Genomic DNA, 18,962 nt, shown 5'->3' on the forward strand with positions numbered 1-18,962 from the left:
AGTCCTCTAAGTTGTTTCTATTTCCTAAACTATATTCCGATACTTCCCCCCCTACTCCCACATAATCTACCCGAAAAAACCCTGTAGGATGCCTACTTCTCGCTCAAGGGATTCAGCAAGGAGCCGAAATCCTTTGGGAGACAAGTGCACTCCGTCCCTTGTGTATAGGTGATTCTTACCATAAAAGCGGTCCCAGTTGTCGACAAATGCCCATCCATTAGCCTTACAATGTTTTGCCAGCCTGCAATTCATTGCAATAGCCCTGGAATGCCACATGCCTCCAACTCTACGCCTCGGAAGGATTCCACATACTACAGGAACACCTCCCCTATTTCTGATCTTGTCTAGCGCATCTCGGTACCGCGCAAATAATTCCTCACTTCCTACCTTACCTATATCATTTCCTCCGGCACTTAAGCAAACTACTGGGTCCTTACCTTCCCCTACTAGACACTCTTCAATCCTATCTCTAACATCACCTATGCCCGCGCCGGGGAAACACACCTGCGTCCTATGCTTCCTATCTTTGTCGCAGAAAACCCTGTCTAAATACCTCACTTGACTGTCTCCTACTACCAAAATCTTACCTGTGGGCAGGGATCCAGCGTCTGCCCTTTTCTTCATCTCTTGGATTTCATTAGTTCCTTCTTCCTGCAGATTTGCCAGCACTTGAAACGAGTTTTTGCATTTCAGTGGGGCTGGTGAGGAATTTTCTCCACTTTTCCGCATCTTATTTCTCACCGTATTCCATCCATGCTCATCGCTAATATTGCCTTCCGTATCATGGGCCTTCGAGCGGAGAACTCGATTCTCCTCCTTAAGGCACTTAACAGCATCCTCCAAGGCTTCAATTCTACTAAGTAGAGATTGTACCTCTTCGGCGCTGAACACAGTGACACGTTCACTCGCCATATCGCTAACTGAAGCAGCTACCCGGTTTGACCTGACCTGAGTGACGACTACTGCTCAACTGCAGATTTATGGGATAGGAGGAAAGCTTCTGGGAGCTGTCAAGAGTTTTTATGAGAGTAGTAGAGCTTGTGTCAGGATTAGAAATGGAGAGAGTGAGTGGTTTGAAGTAAAGGTGGGACTTCGTCAAGGATGCGTTATGTCGCCCTGGCTGTTCAACTTATACATGGATGGGGTGGTGCGAGAGGTGAATGCTAGGGTAGTGGGTCAGGGATTGGAGATGGTTAAAGAAAATGGAGAAAAGTGGGAGGTGAGCCAGCTGTTGTTTGCGGACGACACTGCGCTTGTGGCAGGGTCAGAGGAAGGATTGAGGAAGCTGGTGGCAGAGTTTGGGAGAGTATGTGATAGAAGAAAGCTAAAGATAAATGTAGGTAAAAGTAAGGTGATGAGATGTACAAGGGGTGAAAGTGGCAGTAGACTGGAAGTGAACATTAAGGGAGAGCGACTGGAGGAAGTGGATAGTTTTAGATACTTGGGTGCAAGTGTAGTAGGAAAAGGTGGAGTGAAGGTGGAGGTAGAATGTAGATTGAGAGAAGCGAGTAAATGCCTTGGTGGATTAAAGAGTGTAATGAGAAATAGACATTTGGGAATGGATGCGAAGAGGAGACTGTATGAAGGAGTGATTGTGCCAACAGCACTGTATGGGGCAGAAACGTGGAACATAAGAGAAGAAGAGAGAAGGAGTTTGAATGTGTTTGAGATGAGGTGTCTGAGAGGTATGGTGGGGGTTACTAGGCTGGATAGAGTGAGAAATGAGGAGGTGAGGAGGAGAACAGGGGTGAAAAAGGATTTGGGAGATAGGGTTGATGAAAGAATATTGGGATGGTTTGGACACATGGAAAGAATGAGTGAGGAAAGACTAGTAAAGGAGGTGTGGAAGGCAGATGTGGAGGGAGTGAACATGAGGGGACGTCCTAGGATGAGGTGGATGGATGGGGTGAAGGGGGCTTTGGGGAAGAGGGGAATGTCTGTTGAGGAAGGAAGGGAGAGGACGGAAGACAGAGGTGAGTGGAGAATGGTTGTATATGGATGATGTTGTGATTGTATGAGGAGGAATGGGCAGGGGGGTGGGGGATGGAGTAGTGTGTGTGAGTAAATTTTGACACAACCCGAAGGAATTTCTCCCCGTCCTCTCCTTATATGCAAGGGGGGACGGAGAGGGGGGGTCGCTGATTAAATGAAGCGGCCTTGCTGTGGATGTGCTGTGTCTTGCGACACTGCTTCTGACCCAGGGCGGTGGGCAGGGTGCAGGGATGGCCCGTCATCCAGGAGGTGCTCAGATGAGAGGGAGGGTGGGAGGGGTGTGGAGTGTATGTAGTGATGAAATGGGTGGGAGTGTTTTTATGCCTTTCCCTTTTTGGCTACCTCCCTTGTAAGGGGGAAAAAGCCTTGGTATATGTATGTATGTATTATTATTAGTATTATTATTATTAGGGAGGTAGCCAAAAAGCAAAGGTATAAAAACTACTCCCACCCATTCCATCCCTATCACACTCCATTCCCCTCCATCCTCTTCCCTCCCTTTTATCTTGGCACCTCCTGGATAACTGGTCATCCCTGCATCTCGCCCACTGCCCTGGGTCAGAAGCAGTGTCACAAGTATACGGTATTAACAAGATTTTTCACTTCGACCCACACACAAAGGGTGGTGGAATGAGTGCGGGCGAGTATGTGCCTTTTGACCAGGGTACCTCCCTTAGAGGGAAAAAGCCCTTGCTACATAGACTGACCCAGGGCAATAGGCAAGATCCAGGGATGACCCATCACCCAGGAGGAGCCAAGAAAAGAGGGAGGGAGGGGTGGAGAATGGGAGTGGAGTATGTGCGGATGAAATGGGCGGGAGTGGAGTATTATGCGGATGAAATGGGTGGGAATGGATTTATGCCTTTGATCTTAGCTACCTCCCTTGTAAGGGAAAAAAAATTTGGTATGTGTATGTATGTACGTATATAGATAGATCAGCAAAAATTAGGGAAGTATTAGTTAATGGAGGATGTTACAGATAGTGAGCAGTTTCAGTTAAAAAAATAATAATATTGATAATAATATACGGTATATTGGGTGTAACAGCATTACTGCTGAAAATATACAGCCTACAGAATGATCAAAATTATGAAATATAACAGTGTAAAGGTGTTGTTACAAACATTAGAAAAAAACAGTAAGCTAAGGAATAGCTTCTCACAATACAAACCTATGTTCAAATCCAACAGTCGCCAATGACACCTGCTTGCTCTGAAAGTCAGAGCACAAAGGGCAAAGGTGACAACCTTGGTTACAGCTAAACATCTCCCAGTGTTTCTAGTCTGTTGTTAGTGTGTGTAGCCACATTGGATGCTGTGTACTCAAGTCACCTGCCAGTGTATAATTTGTTAGTGCATTATGTGATAGGAGTTGAGGAGTGTAGCTCCAGGGGGTATGGTGTGGTAACTTGTATGTACATGTTTGTGATGAATGTTGTATTCTCTGTGCATATTTGAATTGGGGTTATTTATTTTATATTTTCTTCTTCTTCTTCTTCTTCTTCTTCAAGTCTTTTGATTGTGGTAATGTGGATTGGGACAAGGCTGCAACCATATGGTGCTAGCAGCCTTGCTGTGGATGTGCTGTGTCTGCGACACTGCCTCTGACCCAGGGCAGTAGACAAGGTGCAGGGATGACCCGTCATCCAGGAGGTGCCAAGATAAGAGGGAGGGTGGAGGGAAGTGGAGTGTATTTAGAGATGGAATGGGTGGAAATGGTTTTTATACCTTTTTCTTTTTGGCTACCTCCCTTGTAAGGGGGAAAAAGCCTTGGTATATGTATGCATGTATCCTTTGCGCATATGAGAGCTGACAATTTGCAATTGGTTCACTCTTCTTGTTACTTTCAGCCAATGACATGCAAGCAGCCCCATACTAATACAATCTAGCCAATGAAACTCACAGTAGCAGTTTACATTATAGAAAAATGTGGTATTTTCACCATACATACATATACCAAGGCTTTTTCCCCCTTACAAGGGAGGTAGCCAAAAAGGGAAAGGCATAAAAACACTCCCACCCATTTCATCCCTACATACACTCCACACCCCTCCCACCCTCCCTCTCATCTGAGCACCTCCTGGATGACGGGTCATCCCTGCACCCTGCCCACCGCCCTGGGTCAGAAGCAGTGTCGCAAGACACAGCACATCCACAGCAAGGCCGCTTCATTTAATCGGCGACCCCCCCCTCTCCGTCCCCCCTTGCATATAAGGAGAGGACGGGGAGAAAATCCCTTCGGGCTGCGTCAAAATTTACTCACACTATTTTCACCATAGAATGGAATAATATCAACGAGGAATTGTAATATACTTAATGCAACATGTCTGCTTAACCTATTTTGTCTGGATTCTGTAGGTGGATTTGCCCATGGATAATGTTCTGAACAAGATGGAAGAGAGCTTGCTCTCAGTCACAAGTTCACCAGATTCCTTCTACACACCACCAACTTCTCCATATAAGGGTGCTCCTATAGGTGGGTTTATTTATTTATTTATTTTATTTATTTATTTATTTATTTTTTATTTATTTTGTTTTTTTTTCTTCTTCTTCTTTCTTTCATTAATATAGAAAAATGAATCATAAGTTTGGCAGCAGCTCAGATAACAAGATAAGTAGGCTACCATTTGGTATAAATTGTATTAAGTTGATTGAACCAAAAAGACTTCATTTTGAAACAAACAACTTTAGTTAGATTTTATTTTAAATTATTTTTTATACTTACCTCTTTTGTGGGTACAGAAAGATTCCCTCTCCCTCCCTCCTCTCTTTCTTCCTCTTTCTCACTTTCCCTCTTCCTCTCCCTTCTCCATCCTTCTCCCCCCTCTCTCTCTCTCTCTCTCTCTCTCTCATATGCATATACATGTTGAACAACCATGATGACTTCACAGTCATGTTTTTTCTCCCTCCCCCCTGCCCACCACCACCACCACCACCACAGGTAGCCAAGTTATGCAGTTCTCATAATTTTCATGTCATAATTAACATACAATGATGAACTCTCTGTTACAGATAAAAACTCCATTGACGAGTTGGTAACAGCAGTGAAAGGAATGGAAATCAAGGAAGAGAGGAAGGGTGACGAAGTTGAAGAGGTAATGGAAATTGAATTAGAGAGCAAGAATGATAAACTCGAGGAGGCAGTGGATATCAAGGATGAGAACAAGAGCAAAGAACTTCATAAGGCAACCCAGCTGGCTGAAGGTTTGATTCAGGAAGTGCTGCATGAAGCTTCAGTGGCAGTGGCCCAGGCCGAGGTCACAGCCAGGATAGTGGTGCAGGCGGCTGTACGACGGGGCATTGGCAAGGTGGCGCAGGGCATGGAAGCTGGGGAACACGAAGGTGCCGCTGGAATGACAACGGTGCTCGATGATGTTATCTGTGGGGACCTGGATGAATTGGCTCATGCATGGCTGGTGGAAATGCAGGCATTAGTGTGTAAGGCGTCTGATGACATGGACACGCAGGAACAGACAACAGGTGTCGTTGGGCCAGGAGCAGGGTCAGGGAAATCTTCCTGCAATGCAGCAACTGAGTTGCAACAGAAGGAAGCCTCTCCTGTAGATGCAGTGGCTGTATGTTGTGGAGGTGGGTCCGATAACCCTGGCCCTTCCTCTTCAGGGGGGAGCAATAGTGGAGGAGGAGCTTCTGGAGGAGGTTCTGGGGAGGACCTGGAAGCACTTGGGGCTGTCGGTGGCTCTGACCCAAATAACGTCAACACCTTCCTCCTCACAGAGCTAGAAGGAGCTCAGGTAAGTGTGAGAAAGCAATATTCACTCATTTATTCATTCCCTGACTATCAGTATGGAAGAAAACCCCATTGCTGGAAACAAATATTTGGACAAGAAGATTTTCTTCCCAGCCAAGTAGTTTACTTTGGTTTTAGAACTGATTATAAGGATGATTTTTTTTTTTAGAGATGATTGTAAATGTCTTGCAGAATATGTTTGCTGTTGTACCCTTGTCATGGTGCCCTCACCTAGAGACAGCTGTCCAGCCAGTGCCATCCAGTGGAATCAACACAAGGTTACCTTGTGAAGAGTGCCAAGATCCATCTGAGAATTGGATTTGCTTGACCTGCTATAAGGTAAAGCTAATCCTACTTCCCATTTTATGCTTTGACTCTTCTTCATTTTTCTGCTTTCAAAAGATTTCTTCTTCTTTGAAATCCTCAGCATATGTGTGTGTGTGTGTGTTGATTTATTTAATTGTATTTACCTATCATGGATTTGGAGAAGGCATATGACGATATTGACAAAGAGGCATTATGGAGTGTTTTGTAAATGGGGGATGGGGGGTGAGGGAGGATGTGTGCAAAATATTTTGACACAGCCCAAAGGGATTTCTCCCCGTCTTCTCCATTTTTGCATAAGGGGACAGAGAGGGGGAGTTGCCAATTTAATGAAATAGCCTTGCTGTGGATGTGCTGTCTCTTGTGACACTGCTTCTGACCCAAGGCAGTGGGCAAGATGCAGGGATGACCCGTCATCCAAGAGTCAAAATAGGAGGAAGGGAGGGGGGTGGATGGGAGTGGAGTATGTGGGGATGGAATGGGTGGGAGTGGTTTTTATGCCTTTGTTTTTTGGGTACCTTTCTTGTAAGGGTATATGTATGTATATATGTTGTAGATGTATAGAGTAGGGGTTGGGGAAGGCTGTCAAGGTCTGTCAAGAGTTTTTATATAAGTAGTAGAGATAGTGAGAGGATCAGGAATGGAAAGTATGTATGGTTTGAAGTGAAGGTAAGGCCATCCCAGGATTGTGTTACGTTACCATGGTTGTTAGTGTGTATATGGATTGGTTAGTGAGGGAGATAATGTTGTTCTTTTGGGTTATTCTGCTTCAAAGTTAGCCATCTCTTGTCACTGTTGTGAAGATTTATCTCTGATATATTTTAATAGTATATGTCTAGAAACTATAAGATGCCTTATTTATGCCTATATCTACCATATCCATTCTTTCTGGTGGAACTTTCTTGTTGAATTCCACTTGTATAGCCTTTTTTGTTTGTGTGTGTGTGAAGTTATCCCTTTTGATTTATTGATTGTTATTAATTGACCTAAGATCATAATAGCTCTGGTCTAAATTTATTTGTTAAATGTCATTTTAACTGAAAACATGCCCATTTTGAGGAAATGAACATATTTTTATAAGAATATCTCTTAAGTTACGTAACAAAAGTTTTGTCGTCATATGCACAGGTGTTGTGCGGGCGGTATGTGCAGGAACACATGCTGCTCCACGCTGTCACCCACGAACATTACCTGACATTGAGCTTCTCTGACCTCTCAGTATGGTGCTACGCTTGCGATTCTTACGTACATCATGAGGTGAGTACTTCTGCCATTATAAGGTATAAGGAAAAAGTGTATTACAAAAAGAGCTAATGAATTATTGGGTTGTATGAAGAATTGTCACCCCAGAACGCCCACATGGAGAATCGTCACCCCATGAGATCCCACCTGAAGAATTATCACCCCAGTATGCTGAATATCAACAGTGGAAAAAAGATTAGGTTAGGTTAGGTCAGGAAAAGGTGAATGAGGGAAATGCTTATTGTCGTCAACTTTTACATCCGAAGAATTGTAGACCCAGGATGGCCCACTTGAAGAATTGTCATCCTAGGATAGCCCACATGAAGAATTGTCACCCTGTCAAAGTCTGGGGTGACGATTCTTCATGTGATCCGAATTATTAAAATAATTCATTAGCTCTTTTTTGTAATTTGTTGCCTTGGTATTCAATGGCCAAAATACCACATCCCTGCAATAGTTAGCAGTGATTCATAGGTCCTCTGGGAAGAAATATTAGACTTTTGTCTTTTTTGCATTATTGTAGGTCTTTTTCTATGTCACCATCTTATTGTATTTAGGGATGAAATGGGTGGGAGTGTTTTTATGCCTTTCCCTTTTTGGCTACCTCCCTTGGAAGGGGGAAAAAGCCTTGGTATATGTATGTATGTATGTCACCATCTTATTGTAACTGGAGAAGAGGAGCCGTAACAAACATAAGGTCTCCTAATTGGAAAAGGTGGAGAATTAGTAGTTTGTATCCGTGAGGACAATACCACACCAAAAAGATTGAGTTGTGAATAATTAAGAAGAGTAATTGAGAGGATCAGGAGGGGAACAGAGAGAAGGATGATGATGATATGGTTTAACGTCACACACTCCCCCCTATCGGGAGGGTAGGACGGTGCCCCTCACAGAGGGCTTGTAGCCTGGAATTTAATGAACCATGCCCTTGGACTAGTAAAAGAGGTATGGAAGGCAGATGTGGAGGGAGTGAACATGAGGGGACGTCCTAGGATGAGGTGGATGGATGGGGTGAAGGGGGCTTTGGGGAAGAGGGGAATGTATGTTGAGGAAGGAAGGGAGAAGAAGGAAGACAGAGGTGAGTGGAGAATGGTTGTATATGGATGATGTTGTGATTGCATGAGGAGGAATGGGCGGGGGGGTGGGGGGTGGGGTAGTATGCGTGAGTAAATTTTGACGCAGCCCGAAGGGATTTCTCCCCGTCCTCTCCTTATATGCAAGGGGGGACGGAGAGGGGGGGTCGCCGATTAAATGAAGCGGCCTTGCTGTGGATGTGCTGTGTCTTGCGACACTGCTTCTGACCCAGGGCGGTGGGCAGGGTGCAGGGATGACCCGTCATCCAGGAGGTGCTCAGATGAGAGGGAGGGGTGTGGAGTGTATTTAGGGATGAAATGGGTGGGAGTGTTTTTATGCCTTTCCCTTTTTGGCTACCTCCCTTGGAAGGGGGAAAAAGCCTTGGTATATGTATGTATGTATGTATGCCCTTGGTTCAAATTCACTGGTGGCAGGATTCGAACCGCCCTCACCTCGACCTTCGCCGCAAAGTAACGACGCCTTAGCCCGCTCAGCCAGCGAGCTTCCTTGTCCAGAGAGAATAGTTGGGGAAAAGCATTGTGACTTTAGGAGAGGAGGAGACATGAATTAGGTCTTTCCAATAAGACAGATATGCAAGGAGTTTTTGGTAAAGGATAAGGAGGTCTTGAATTCTCATGGATTTGGAGAAAGTCTATGACAGGGACATATTTTGGAGCATGTTGCAGATTTATAATAATAAATTTCTTTGGCAATGAATCACATACATGAAATGCAGATAATGAAAAGAATACATAGTTCGAAATAACAATTACAATTGCCGAGGATAATGCAAAAAAGCACATAAGCTCATTTCCATTGAAGGTGGACAAAAGTTTTTACACGATTAGTGGAGCGTATGTGAAGGTTAAAAACGGGGAGAATGAATAGTTGGGTTGGTGTTGTTCTGAATATGGGATTTTTTTAATCTTAGAGTCCCAGTTGAGAGAATTAACTGTAATTGAAGGCCCTTCAGGTAATAATCCTGAGGACTTTGTGTTATCGACAATAAAACTAACGTATTTTATAACAATTTCTTTCTGCAGCGTTTGTATGCCGCCAAACGAGCCGCACATCTGGACAAGTTTGGGGAAGATGTCCCAAGTGCTTGGCAGTAGTGGAGTTCATCCGCCATCTCCTGCTTGCTTTGAGCTGCAACTTCATTTGTCGTAACAATGAGCAACTTTTAATTTGGCATTATGCCAATCTTGGTTTTACCAAAAGGAGACATTCAGTCCATCATTATAATGTTTTTTTTTTTTTTTTCATGTTCTTTCATTTTTCTTTTCATTCATGTACGTTTTATTTGTATCATTGGGCACAACATAATGTAAAAATACATTTTTCTTACCTTCACACACTTTCTTTTCATCAAAGGAAAATTTGTGATTCACAGGCTTGCAAGGATTGTTATCTTTTGATCTTTATTGAACTATTACAGATGCTATGGTTTAGAATGTGAAAAAATCTACGGTAGATATTAATTGAGCTTATTTTTCCACTACATGTTAAGCTAGCAAATGTAGATTACTTGGATAATTAGATGGAATGCCATGCATGTGCCTGACAACCTAAGCAGCTGTGATGCTTAAACAGAGGTCTGTTGGTGGGAAGAAGGATTGTGCAGAGCCAGTACGAGGGTACAACCCTCCTTGTCAGCAACAGCCTCTCAAGGCCCAGCGTTTTCCACACCAAATGGGAAATCGGTGTACACTGCACAACACTCGCCTTTCCATATCTTATATGTATACTTGTTTAGATGTATAATTTATGCACTAAACATACATAATATTTATTTCTGGCACTATGTATCTACATACATACTGATATACATACATACATATACCAAAAGCTTTTTCCCCCCCTTATAAGAGAGGTACCCAAAAAACAAAGGCATAAAAACCACTCCCACCCATTCTGTCACTATCATACTCCACTCCCCTCCACCCTCTTCCCTCCCTCTTATCTTGGCACCTCCTGGATAATGGGTCATCCCTGCATCTTTCCTACTGCCCTGGGTCAGAAAAAACATCAGAAGACACGTACATAATATTCATTTCTGGCATTATGTATGTACGTACATACTGACAAAAAGATGATAAAAAGAATATTGTTGAACCTAATCCACCCCAAATTTGAATGTGAAGCAATGGTCTGATCCCTTCACAAAATGAAGGATATAAATACGATCGAGAGAATACAAAGAGCAGCAACCAAATTGACCCACAGCCTAGCAGACAAACCATGTAAGAAAAAGTTGGAAGTATTGGGCTGCCATCACTAACAGAGAGGAGAAAGAAGGGTGACAGGATTGCAGTGTTTAGATCAAGAGAAGGAGTAGATAGTTGATAGGGAGGACCTCAATGTTTGGTATGAGAGAGCATCATGAAGTCATTTGTCGAAATTGAAAGATACTGCCTGCCTAAAGGATATTAAGAAACCGTTCTCAATACTGACACGTTAACTTGTGGAACAGGCCAAGAGAGATAATATTTAGATCTAAATGAATTTCATGAAAATCAAATAAGAATTTTTTTGTTATAGTTAGCATCAGATAATGAAGTGGCTCACAATTTTCAGTGGGTTAGATAAGAAAGTGTATAGTCCAGTTAATCAATCAACACATTGCCCCAGTTATCTCGCGTAAGGGAACAATGACCCCCAGGAAACCAGTCACAGCCACAGAGTCAGACTTCACAAAGCCACTCAGAGAATAGATTTTGTGGAGCTTTTGGGAGTGAGTGCAGGACATTGTAATGTAGCGTCTTCTGTGCCTTCTGTGTTAGACCTGAAGGCCCATTGCTGAATACAGTAATCTGGTCAGTCAATCTTGTCCCTGCTCTCTTTTGCAGAAGACCCACAATTCTGCAATCACCTGGTATTAAAACAAATTGTTCAATGTGGGCCATAATTTTCAGTAGGTTATGAGATTGTATATAGCCCACTAAAGTCTGAAGATCTTTCTTAATTGGTCAGAAATATCAGGTATTAGAACAAAGTAAATGGCTTTTCCTAGACCTTTATTGACAATATATTTCTTGTCCTACTACCACTCACTCCAGCTTTTGCTGTTTGGTTCTCATATTTAGAAGCAGTGTTCAGTTGTCTATGTCTCGCAGCACTGCTTCTGACCCAGGGCAGTGGACAAGATGCAGGGATGACCCGTCATCCAGGAGGTGCCAAGATAAGAGGGAGGGAAGAGGGTAGAGGGGAGTGGAATATGTAGGGGATGGAATGGGTGGGAGTGGTTTCTAAGCCTTTGTTTTTTGGCTATCTCCCAAAGGGGGAAAAAGCATTTGGTATATGTATGTGTGTATTCAGTTGTAACATCTTTGCTACCAAATGGATCTCACAGTTGAAGGGAATAGATGAGCAGAAGCCAGAATAAGTACCACTTATTACAAAAAGGGCTATAAGACATAGGGGAATGCACCTTTGGTATGTACATATACAGTACCCAGAACATAATTATGTATGTAAGTGCATATATCTAATTCTCTGGAAGTATACATAAACTGTTTTAATGTATATGTGTATGCATGTACCCTTAAGTCAATAATTGAACTTCTACAACAGTGTACAAGGAATTTGTCATTTTGGGTGTGGGAAAGTCCCAGAATTTAAATTTGTCCTCATAAAATGTCTTGCTGTAATATCGCAGGTAGCAAAATATGCCAGTTCCCTCTCATATTGTAAGGGATATTTACAATTGATGCTGTGATTAGTGTTTTACTGGTTTGGATTCAACCACACAGATGTAGATAGGTTTTTGTTAATATGTGGAAGTTGGACCTTTGGTGTGACCCTATCTGAGAGACTGAATCGCTGAAAAACGAAGTTTTGTGTTTTCATTTATAGGTCTCTACTTCTTATGTAATCTACATGTGCTACAGGACTTCCAATTCTCTTGTTCTGGTCTACTTGCTTCCTGTGTCCATCCACTGTACAGTACGTATGTTCCTATTCTCTTTTCATCCTGTACTTGTGTCCTTTACTCCCCATTCTTCCATTTTCAATAAAATATCATGGAGTATGTGTAACCTTTAATGCAGTGGTGTACCAGTTGAACTTGGTAATTTTACGAAGATTATGGTCAAATTGTGGACAAAAATGTGTCCTGATTGATCGACTTACTCCATCCCCTCCTCCAAGTCTCGCCCTTGGCTGAGTAAAATCGTCAAAAACAAAATCTACAACGCATCATTCTGTTGAAAAGGTTAGCGTGACTTCCCCCCCATCTTTTCTCATAACCTTTCCAAACTCTTGGAAGATGTCAGTTTTCATATTCCCTTTCATTAGTCCTTGCACCTCAACTTCTGTCATTTTCCTGTGTTTATCATAGTTTTTTTTTAATCTGGTCATCATAGTGACATACTCAACAGATTTTGTTCAGGGAAAGGTTAATTGTCTGCTGGTAATGCAGTAAGAAATATGTAGGTCTTGTGTCCTTCAAGTCACAGATTTATGTCCCACACCTCACTCAAATTCCTCATAGTGCCTGTTACTTGCCCCAATATTCCAAGCTCATAGGACCACAGGGCCCAGTATCGGCTTTGGCTACAGCTATGCACCATCTGGCATGACAGGGCAAACAGTTTTATATACCTGAGGGGTGGATTTTGGGCTAAAGGTAGTCATTATCAATCAAGACACCTGTCAGACACACAGGAATCAGATTACCTTACCTACATTCAGCTGACCACCCAGAACCAAAACATTACCAACACAAAATTACCCTGGAAACTTACACCATATGCCCTAGGTGGAGTTCCCACACAGTAGACGCAGAATAAGTCATCTTATACTCTTTCACACTTTCACAACATAGGCATTAATATGTTTTTACTATGGTCCTGCTGGATGGCTGTGGGCAGCTATCATGAGGGCTGTATATCTCTAACAAGAAAGAACCAGAGTTTGACCACTCGTATACATAAAGTCACATGCCCATCAACAAAACTCATCCATGAAACATGTCATGTATTGAAGAGGCTCTATTCTATAGGCATAATGTGCCTTTGCCAGTTGTTTACATTAAGTTTGTGTATTTATGCTGGTACTTATTTTCTAAGCTTTGAAATTATTTAACTAAATATTGCCAGTGGGTGGAAATGCACAGAATGCACAGACTTGGTGAGGCTTTGGCTCAGTAGGTGTAGATAGGCAAAGTCGAATTAACCACAAGATTAATTATGTCGCATCTCGGGGATCCCACTCTTTTATGGGCACCCCTACCCCCCATATTATGTAGAAAATTGTGTGTATGAAAAAAATATAATGAATGAACGGGCAAATAAAAATCTCAATATTTGGCATTACATAAAAGATTTATGATAGTCAATAAGAATCTTCACATTTGAATATTCTTTGATGTGGCAGGGGGTCCTCGTATCAGAGTAAAAACTTGGTTTCCCAAAGAGATTAATCTGGTCCTGGGCATAGTTAAGTTCTATTTATTGAAAGACTAAATGTGAACAGTGTTTGAGGTGAAGCTTGCAACTCCACACGAGGTCTTCATCATTTATGATTACAAGTTGTGCTGCTTTTCCTTTGAATGATGCCTTTTGGTCTAGGCAAATCCTTCCATTCACACACAGTAGTTGGTCTCACTTTACCAGAAAAATTATTGTGGGTGATACACTAACAGAACATAAGTGTACTTATGAATGTAACGGTTTATTAATGTAAATGTGTGTGTGTGTATGTATGTATTTACCTAATTGTGGTATACAAGAAAGGAGCAATACTCGTGTGGGTTTCTTAATCTCCAATTATTATCGTTCCTAGATTCAAATTAATGAATGGTTCCAACTTGGGCTTTATCCTTGTTTTCCAATTGTCATACTTGGATTTGAGTTCATGTATTGTTCAGACTTGGGATATATTGACTTTTAAGATAGTCCAAGGATTTATGTATCTGTATGGAAAACTGTATTTCTTCATATCCTTTAAACATTTAGTCTTTCTCAATTTGTTCTCATGACCTCTTAAAGCCCTCTCACCCCTAATCATGTCATGTCTTTTCTCTTCAAACTTTCAACGTTGGCAAATCCCATGCTTTTAGTCTTTTCTCATGATTTACCTGCTAAGCTGCCCTCTGAATTCTCTTGAATTTGCTTATATTTTTCACTGTGTAGAGACCACGCCACAGATGCATATTTCAGTTTTGGATGGATCAGAGTTTTTATGAGCTCTTTTCATCATCTCTTCATCCATGTAATGAAAAACCTACTATATGTTCTGCAGCTGTCCATACATCTCTCCCAGTCTTACTGATATGTCTGTCAGGTGGGTGGGTGTCAGTGTGTGTGTGTATTTACCTAGTTATATTTTATGGGACGAGAGCTATGCTCGTAGTGACCCGTTTTCGTCTCTCTCCGCATCCAGTGTGTGCATATGTGTGTGTGTGTGCATTTCATTCAGTCTCCAAAACAAAACCAAAAAAATGGGTGGCATGGGACTAAAGTTCTTCACCCCTTATATGAAAGGAGACTAGAATATAAGGAGCATCCACTTTTTATCACACCTTGCCCTTCAAGAAATTTAATTTACAATGTGTGTGAGTGATAGAGAAAAAGAGAGAGAGAGAGAGAGAGAGACTGGAAACCCACAGCCCCACAGAAACTAACAACAGGGATTAGGTCCTCTCATAGATTTCTTGTTAGCATTCATTCTTGGTTTCGCCTTCACTCCCTTTTTCCCATTTTTTTTTTCTGTTCTTTTGTTGGTTCCTTCTTCCCTTATATTCCTTCAAATTTGTTGAATCCTGCAGCTCATTCACTATCTCCCAGCAGTAGTTACATCATCCACAGGGACTGTGGGTTAGCCTCCAATCATATTTTATTCTACATGTCTTCTGCAAGAAAGACAAGGAGCAACAAATTCATTGATTTATCTTATTCCCTTTGTCCAAGTCCTTTCATTTCTTTAAGTCTTCATCCATGTAGATATCAGATGTCCATCCCAGCCAGAATCCTCCATCTCAACTCCACCACCCTGTGAACCATATCTCTTCTCTTTATGTCTTCATATGTAACCTGCCATCCGTGTATATTCACATTCAATTTTTTTTACCACGTCATAGTTCTCGGTATGGAAGTGTAATGTGTTTGCAATTGTGTATATGATATATATGTACAGTATACATATAGTGACCAATGGGAGGTACCAGTTTATAGTGATTCTGCAAGATGGACAGCAAACCTACCCATTTTCAATACCTATCAACCCCTTATCCCCGTCAGGAGGTGCGGCCTTGAGAGACTGACACTTAGTCCCTGGACTATGCCCAAGATCTCTCTCTGTCAACATAAACAGTGTTTCTTACACCTTTCACTCTTATAGAGCTGACAACCAGCAACTGCTCCTCTCCTGTTACTTCTTTGAGCCAGTAACATAGTAACAGTCCCATGCCAATACCATACAGGCAACACTCCAAAGTTTCTTCCCAGAGAGTTCTGTTGGAGGGACCAACAAACATTGCCAGTCACTGTAGGGCTGTGGGTTTTTCACTTAATGAAACACCAAGCAACAGTTATTATTATTGTTATCATTATTATAATTTTCTTTTTGGCAACCCCCTGTGTAAGGGGGAAAAAGTCTTTGGTATATGTATGCATTATTATAATGATAACATATATGTATATGAATGTATGTATGTATATATATATGCATACTGGGCTACCTCCCATATAAGGGGGTAAAAGCCATTGGCGTATGTGTGTATATGTATATATATTAGTTGCCTTCACTTTCACTGACTGGCAGTGGCTAGCTTTGATCCTTGATCCCTCCCATAGATATCTCTTGGAAGCAAATTTGTAGTGTTGCCAGTGTGTGTTGCATTAGTGGGGCACAGTTTCTGTCACCAGCTATGAGTTGTAGGAATGGGCAATATTGCCATTGGCAATCTATCCATTTGTGAAAGATGAAAGAAATAAAGCTGAAATTGAAACTGACTGAGAGATACAGGAGTCCGGATAATGAGTGTCAGCCACCCTTTGGGAGAGCATCTCCAGATGGAGAGGCAAGGGTGTTTATGGGACTTGAAAATGGACAGCAAAGAAATCACTTTCTTTGATGCCTATGTTACAGGCTCACCATCAATGTACCTTGACAGTGGTCTCACACACACATGGACACTCACTCACACACTCATGTACTCAATGGCTTGCTGGTGTAGTGGTACCTTACTCACCTACTAACTCAGTGGTCTGAGTTCAGTCCTTGCCCAGGGCTGGAAAGCATCATTGCACTGCAACCTGGTACCCTATTCTATTGGGCAAAGAGTTGGATGTGTATTTACCTAGTTGTATTTACCTAGTTGTATTTTACGGGAAGGGGAGCTATGCTCGTGAGGTCCCGTCTTCATATCTCATTTTATCTAAACTATTTTTAAATTCATGTATTGTTTTTGCACACACCACTTTCTCATCTAACTTGTTCCAACTGTCTATTGCTCTGTGAGGAAAGCTGTTCTTTTTCAAATCTCTTCTATAGTTGTCTTTTTTTATTTTCTTTCCGTGTCCTCTTGTATTTCTGTCATCCCATTTTATCAGATTCTCTCTATCAGTAATTTCTATGCCTTTCATGATTCTGTAAATAGCTATCAAATCTCCTCTCTCTCTTCTTTTCTCTAGTGTCTGTAGTTTAAGTTTTTGTAGTCTCTCTTCATATGATAGTTTTGAGAGTGTTGGTGCCAGTTTAGTAATTGCTCTTTGTATTCTTTCAAGTTTTTTTATACATTTTTTTGTACTTGGTGACCATATCGTTGCTGCATATTCCAATCTTGGTCTTATCAGGGTGACTAGGATTTTCCTCACCATTTCTTCATCCAGGTATGTAAATGCCACTTTGATTGTTCTTATTAAATTATAAGTTTCTCCAAAAATCTTATTTATATGTTTCTCAGGTGACATATTATTCATAACAATGACTCCCAGGTCCCTCTCATTTTCTACTCTTTTTATTCCTTCTTCTCCCAAATTATATGATCCTGTTATTCTGTTTTTGCTTTTTCCAAATTCCATTATACTACACTTTTTTGTATTGAACTCCATCTCCCACTTCCTACTCCATTCTTGTACTTTATTTAGATCTCTCTGTAGTGATTCACAATCTTCTTCAGTTTTCACTCTTTTCAGTAATTTTGCATCATCTGCAAAGAAGCTCATATAGCTTTCAATTCCTTCATCCATATCATTAATATATATAGCAAACATTATTGGGGCCAGAACTGTTCCCTGCGGGACACCGCTTATTACTTCATTCCATTTTGAGTGCTGATCTCTTATCACTACTCGCATTTTTCTTTCTTGCAAAAAGTCTTCCATCCAATTTAGCAATTTACCTTGTATTCCTCCTTCATATTCTAATTTCTTAAGCAACTTCTTATGTGGTACTTTGTCAAAAGCTTTTTTTAGGTCTAGAAATGCACAATCAGCCCATCCATCTCTTTCTTGTATTATATCTATTAGCCTTGAATAGAAACATATTAAATTGGTGACGCATGATCGTCCTTGTCTGAATCCAAATTGCCTTGGATTTAGTACGTTGTTTTTTTCCAAGTATTTTACCCATCTACTTTTGATAATTCTTTCACATATTTTTGCTATTGTACTTGTTAGAGAGACTGGTCTATAGTTGGTAGGTTCTTCTTTATTTCCTCCTTTATATATAGGTACTATATTTGCTTTTTTCCAATCTTCTGGAACTTTTCCTTCTTTTAAGGAACTGCTTATTATGCTATGTATTTTGTCTGCCAGTTCATTCCTACATTCTTTCAGAATCCAGTTTGCTATTTCATCTGGCCCATGCGATTTTCTGACATCAAAATTACCCAAGTGTGTCAATATTTCATTCTTCGTTACTTCTATTTCTTCCATAGGGGGGACTTTTTCCTTCCACTCAATCTCTTCAGGTTGTATATTTTCCCTTGTAAACACTGATTTAAAATGTTTGTTCATAATTTCTGCCATTTTCCATTTCCTCAGTGTATTCAACTCCCCCTTGTCTTAATTTCTCCAAGTCTTGTTTGTTTTTCAGTTTATTGTTTACAAATCTGTAGAATAGTTTTGGTTGATCTTTACACTTTTCTATAACATCTTTTTCATATTTTCTTTTTTCCTCTCTGCACTTTTGTACATATTCATTTCTATAACCAGTATATATTTTCCATTTTTCAGGTCTTCTGTCTTTTTTCCATCCGGTCCAGGCTTTGTCTCTTTTGTCTTTTAACTCCCTACAACTTTTGTTGTACCAGCATTTTACATATTCTTTTTCTTGTTTTTGTCTTGGGACATACTTTTCCACTCCTTCTTTGTAAATTTTTGTCAAAATATTCCATTTCTCTTCCACTGATGTTTCTTCTTTGTATATTTCTTCCCAGTTTTCTTGTTGGAAGAATTCTCTTATTTTATCAAAGTTTGTTTTTTCATACATCATTCTTCCTTTTCTATATTGTTCATTTCTTTTCATATATTTTTCTTCATTAAGTTCCAGTTCAATCAATATGTGGTCACTTTTACCTATTGGTGTTTTATATTCAATCTTGTCCACTATTCTAGGTTCAGATGTAATTATTAAGT

The 18,962-nt window shown here is 41.1% G+C and overlaps 1 protein-coding gene across 4 annotated transcripts in view; it reads left to right on the forward strand.

Moving 5' to 3' along the window:
• HDAC6 (histone deacetylase 6) overlaps nucleotides 1-18,221 on the forward strand; it is a 95,707-nt gene extending 77,486 nt beyond the window's left edge. For all 4 annotated transcript variants that reach the window (XM_076197804.1, XM_076197803.1, XM_076197806.1 and 1 more), the window contains exons 27-31: nucleotides 4,350-4,467; nucleotides 5,004-5,743; nucleotides 5,932-6,078; nucleotides 7,192-7,320; nucleotides 9,423-18,221. In XM_076197804.1, coding sequence (XP_076053919.1) covers nucleotides 4,350-4,467; nucleotides 5,004-5,743; nucleotides 5,932-6,078; nucleotides 7,192-7,320; nucleotides 9,423-9,494 — 1,206 coding nt within the window. In that variant the 3' untranslated portion in view covers nucleotides 9,495-18,221. The remainder of the gene's footprint in view (nucleotides 1-4,349; nucleotides 4,468-5,003; nucleotides 5,744-5,931; nucleotides 6,079-7,191; nucleotides 7,321-9,422) is intronic.
• The last annotated feature ends 741 nt before the right edge of the window (nucleotides 18,222-18,962 follow it).

The sequence above is a fragment of the Oratosquilla oratoria genome, chromosome 14 (genome assembly GCF_046742065.1).
Source record: "Oratosquilla oratoria isolate Oo_2021 chromosome 14, ASM4674206v1, whole genome shotgun sequence".
Classification (NCBI taxonomy): domain Eukaryota; kingdom Metazoa; phylum Arthropoda; class Malacostraca; order Stomatopoda; family Squillidae; genus Oratosquilla; species Oratosquilla oratoria.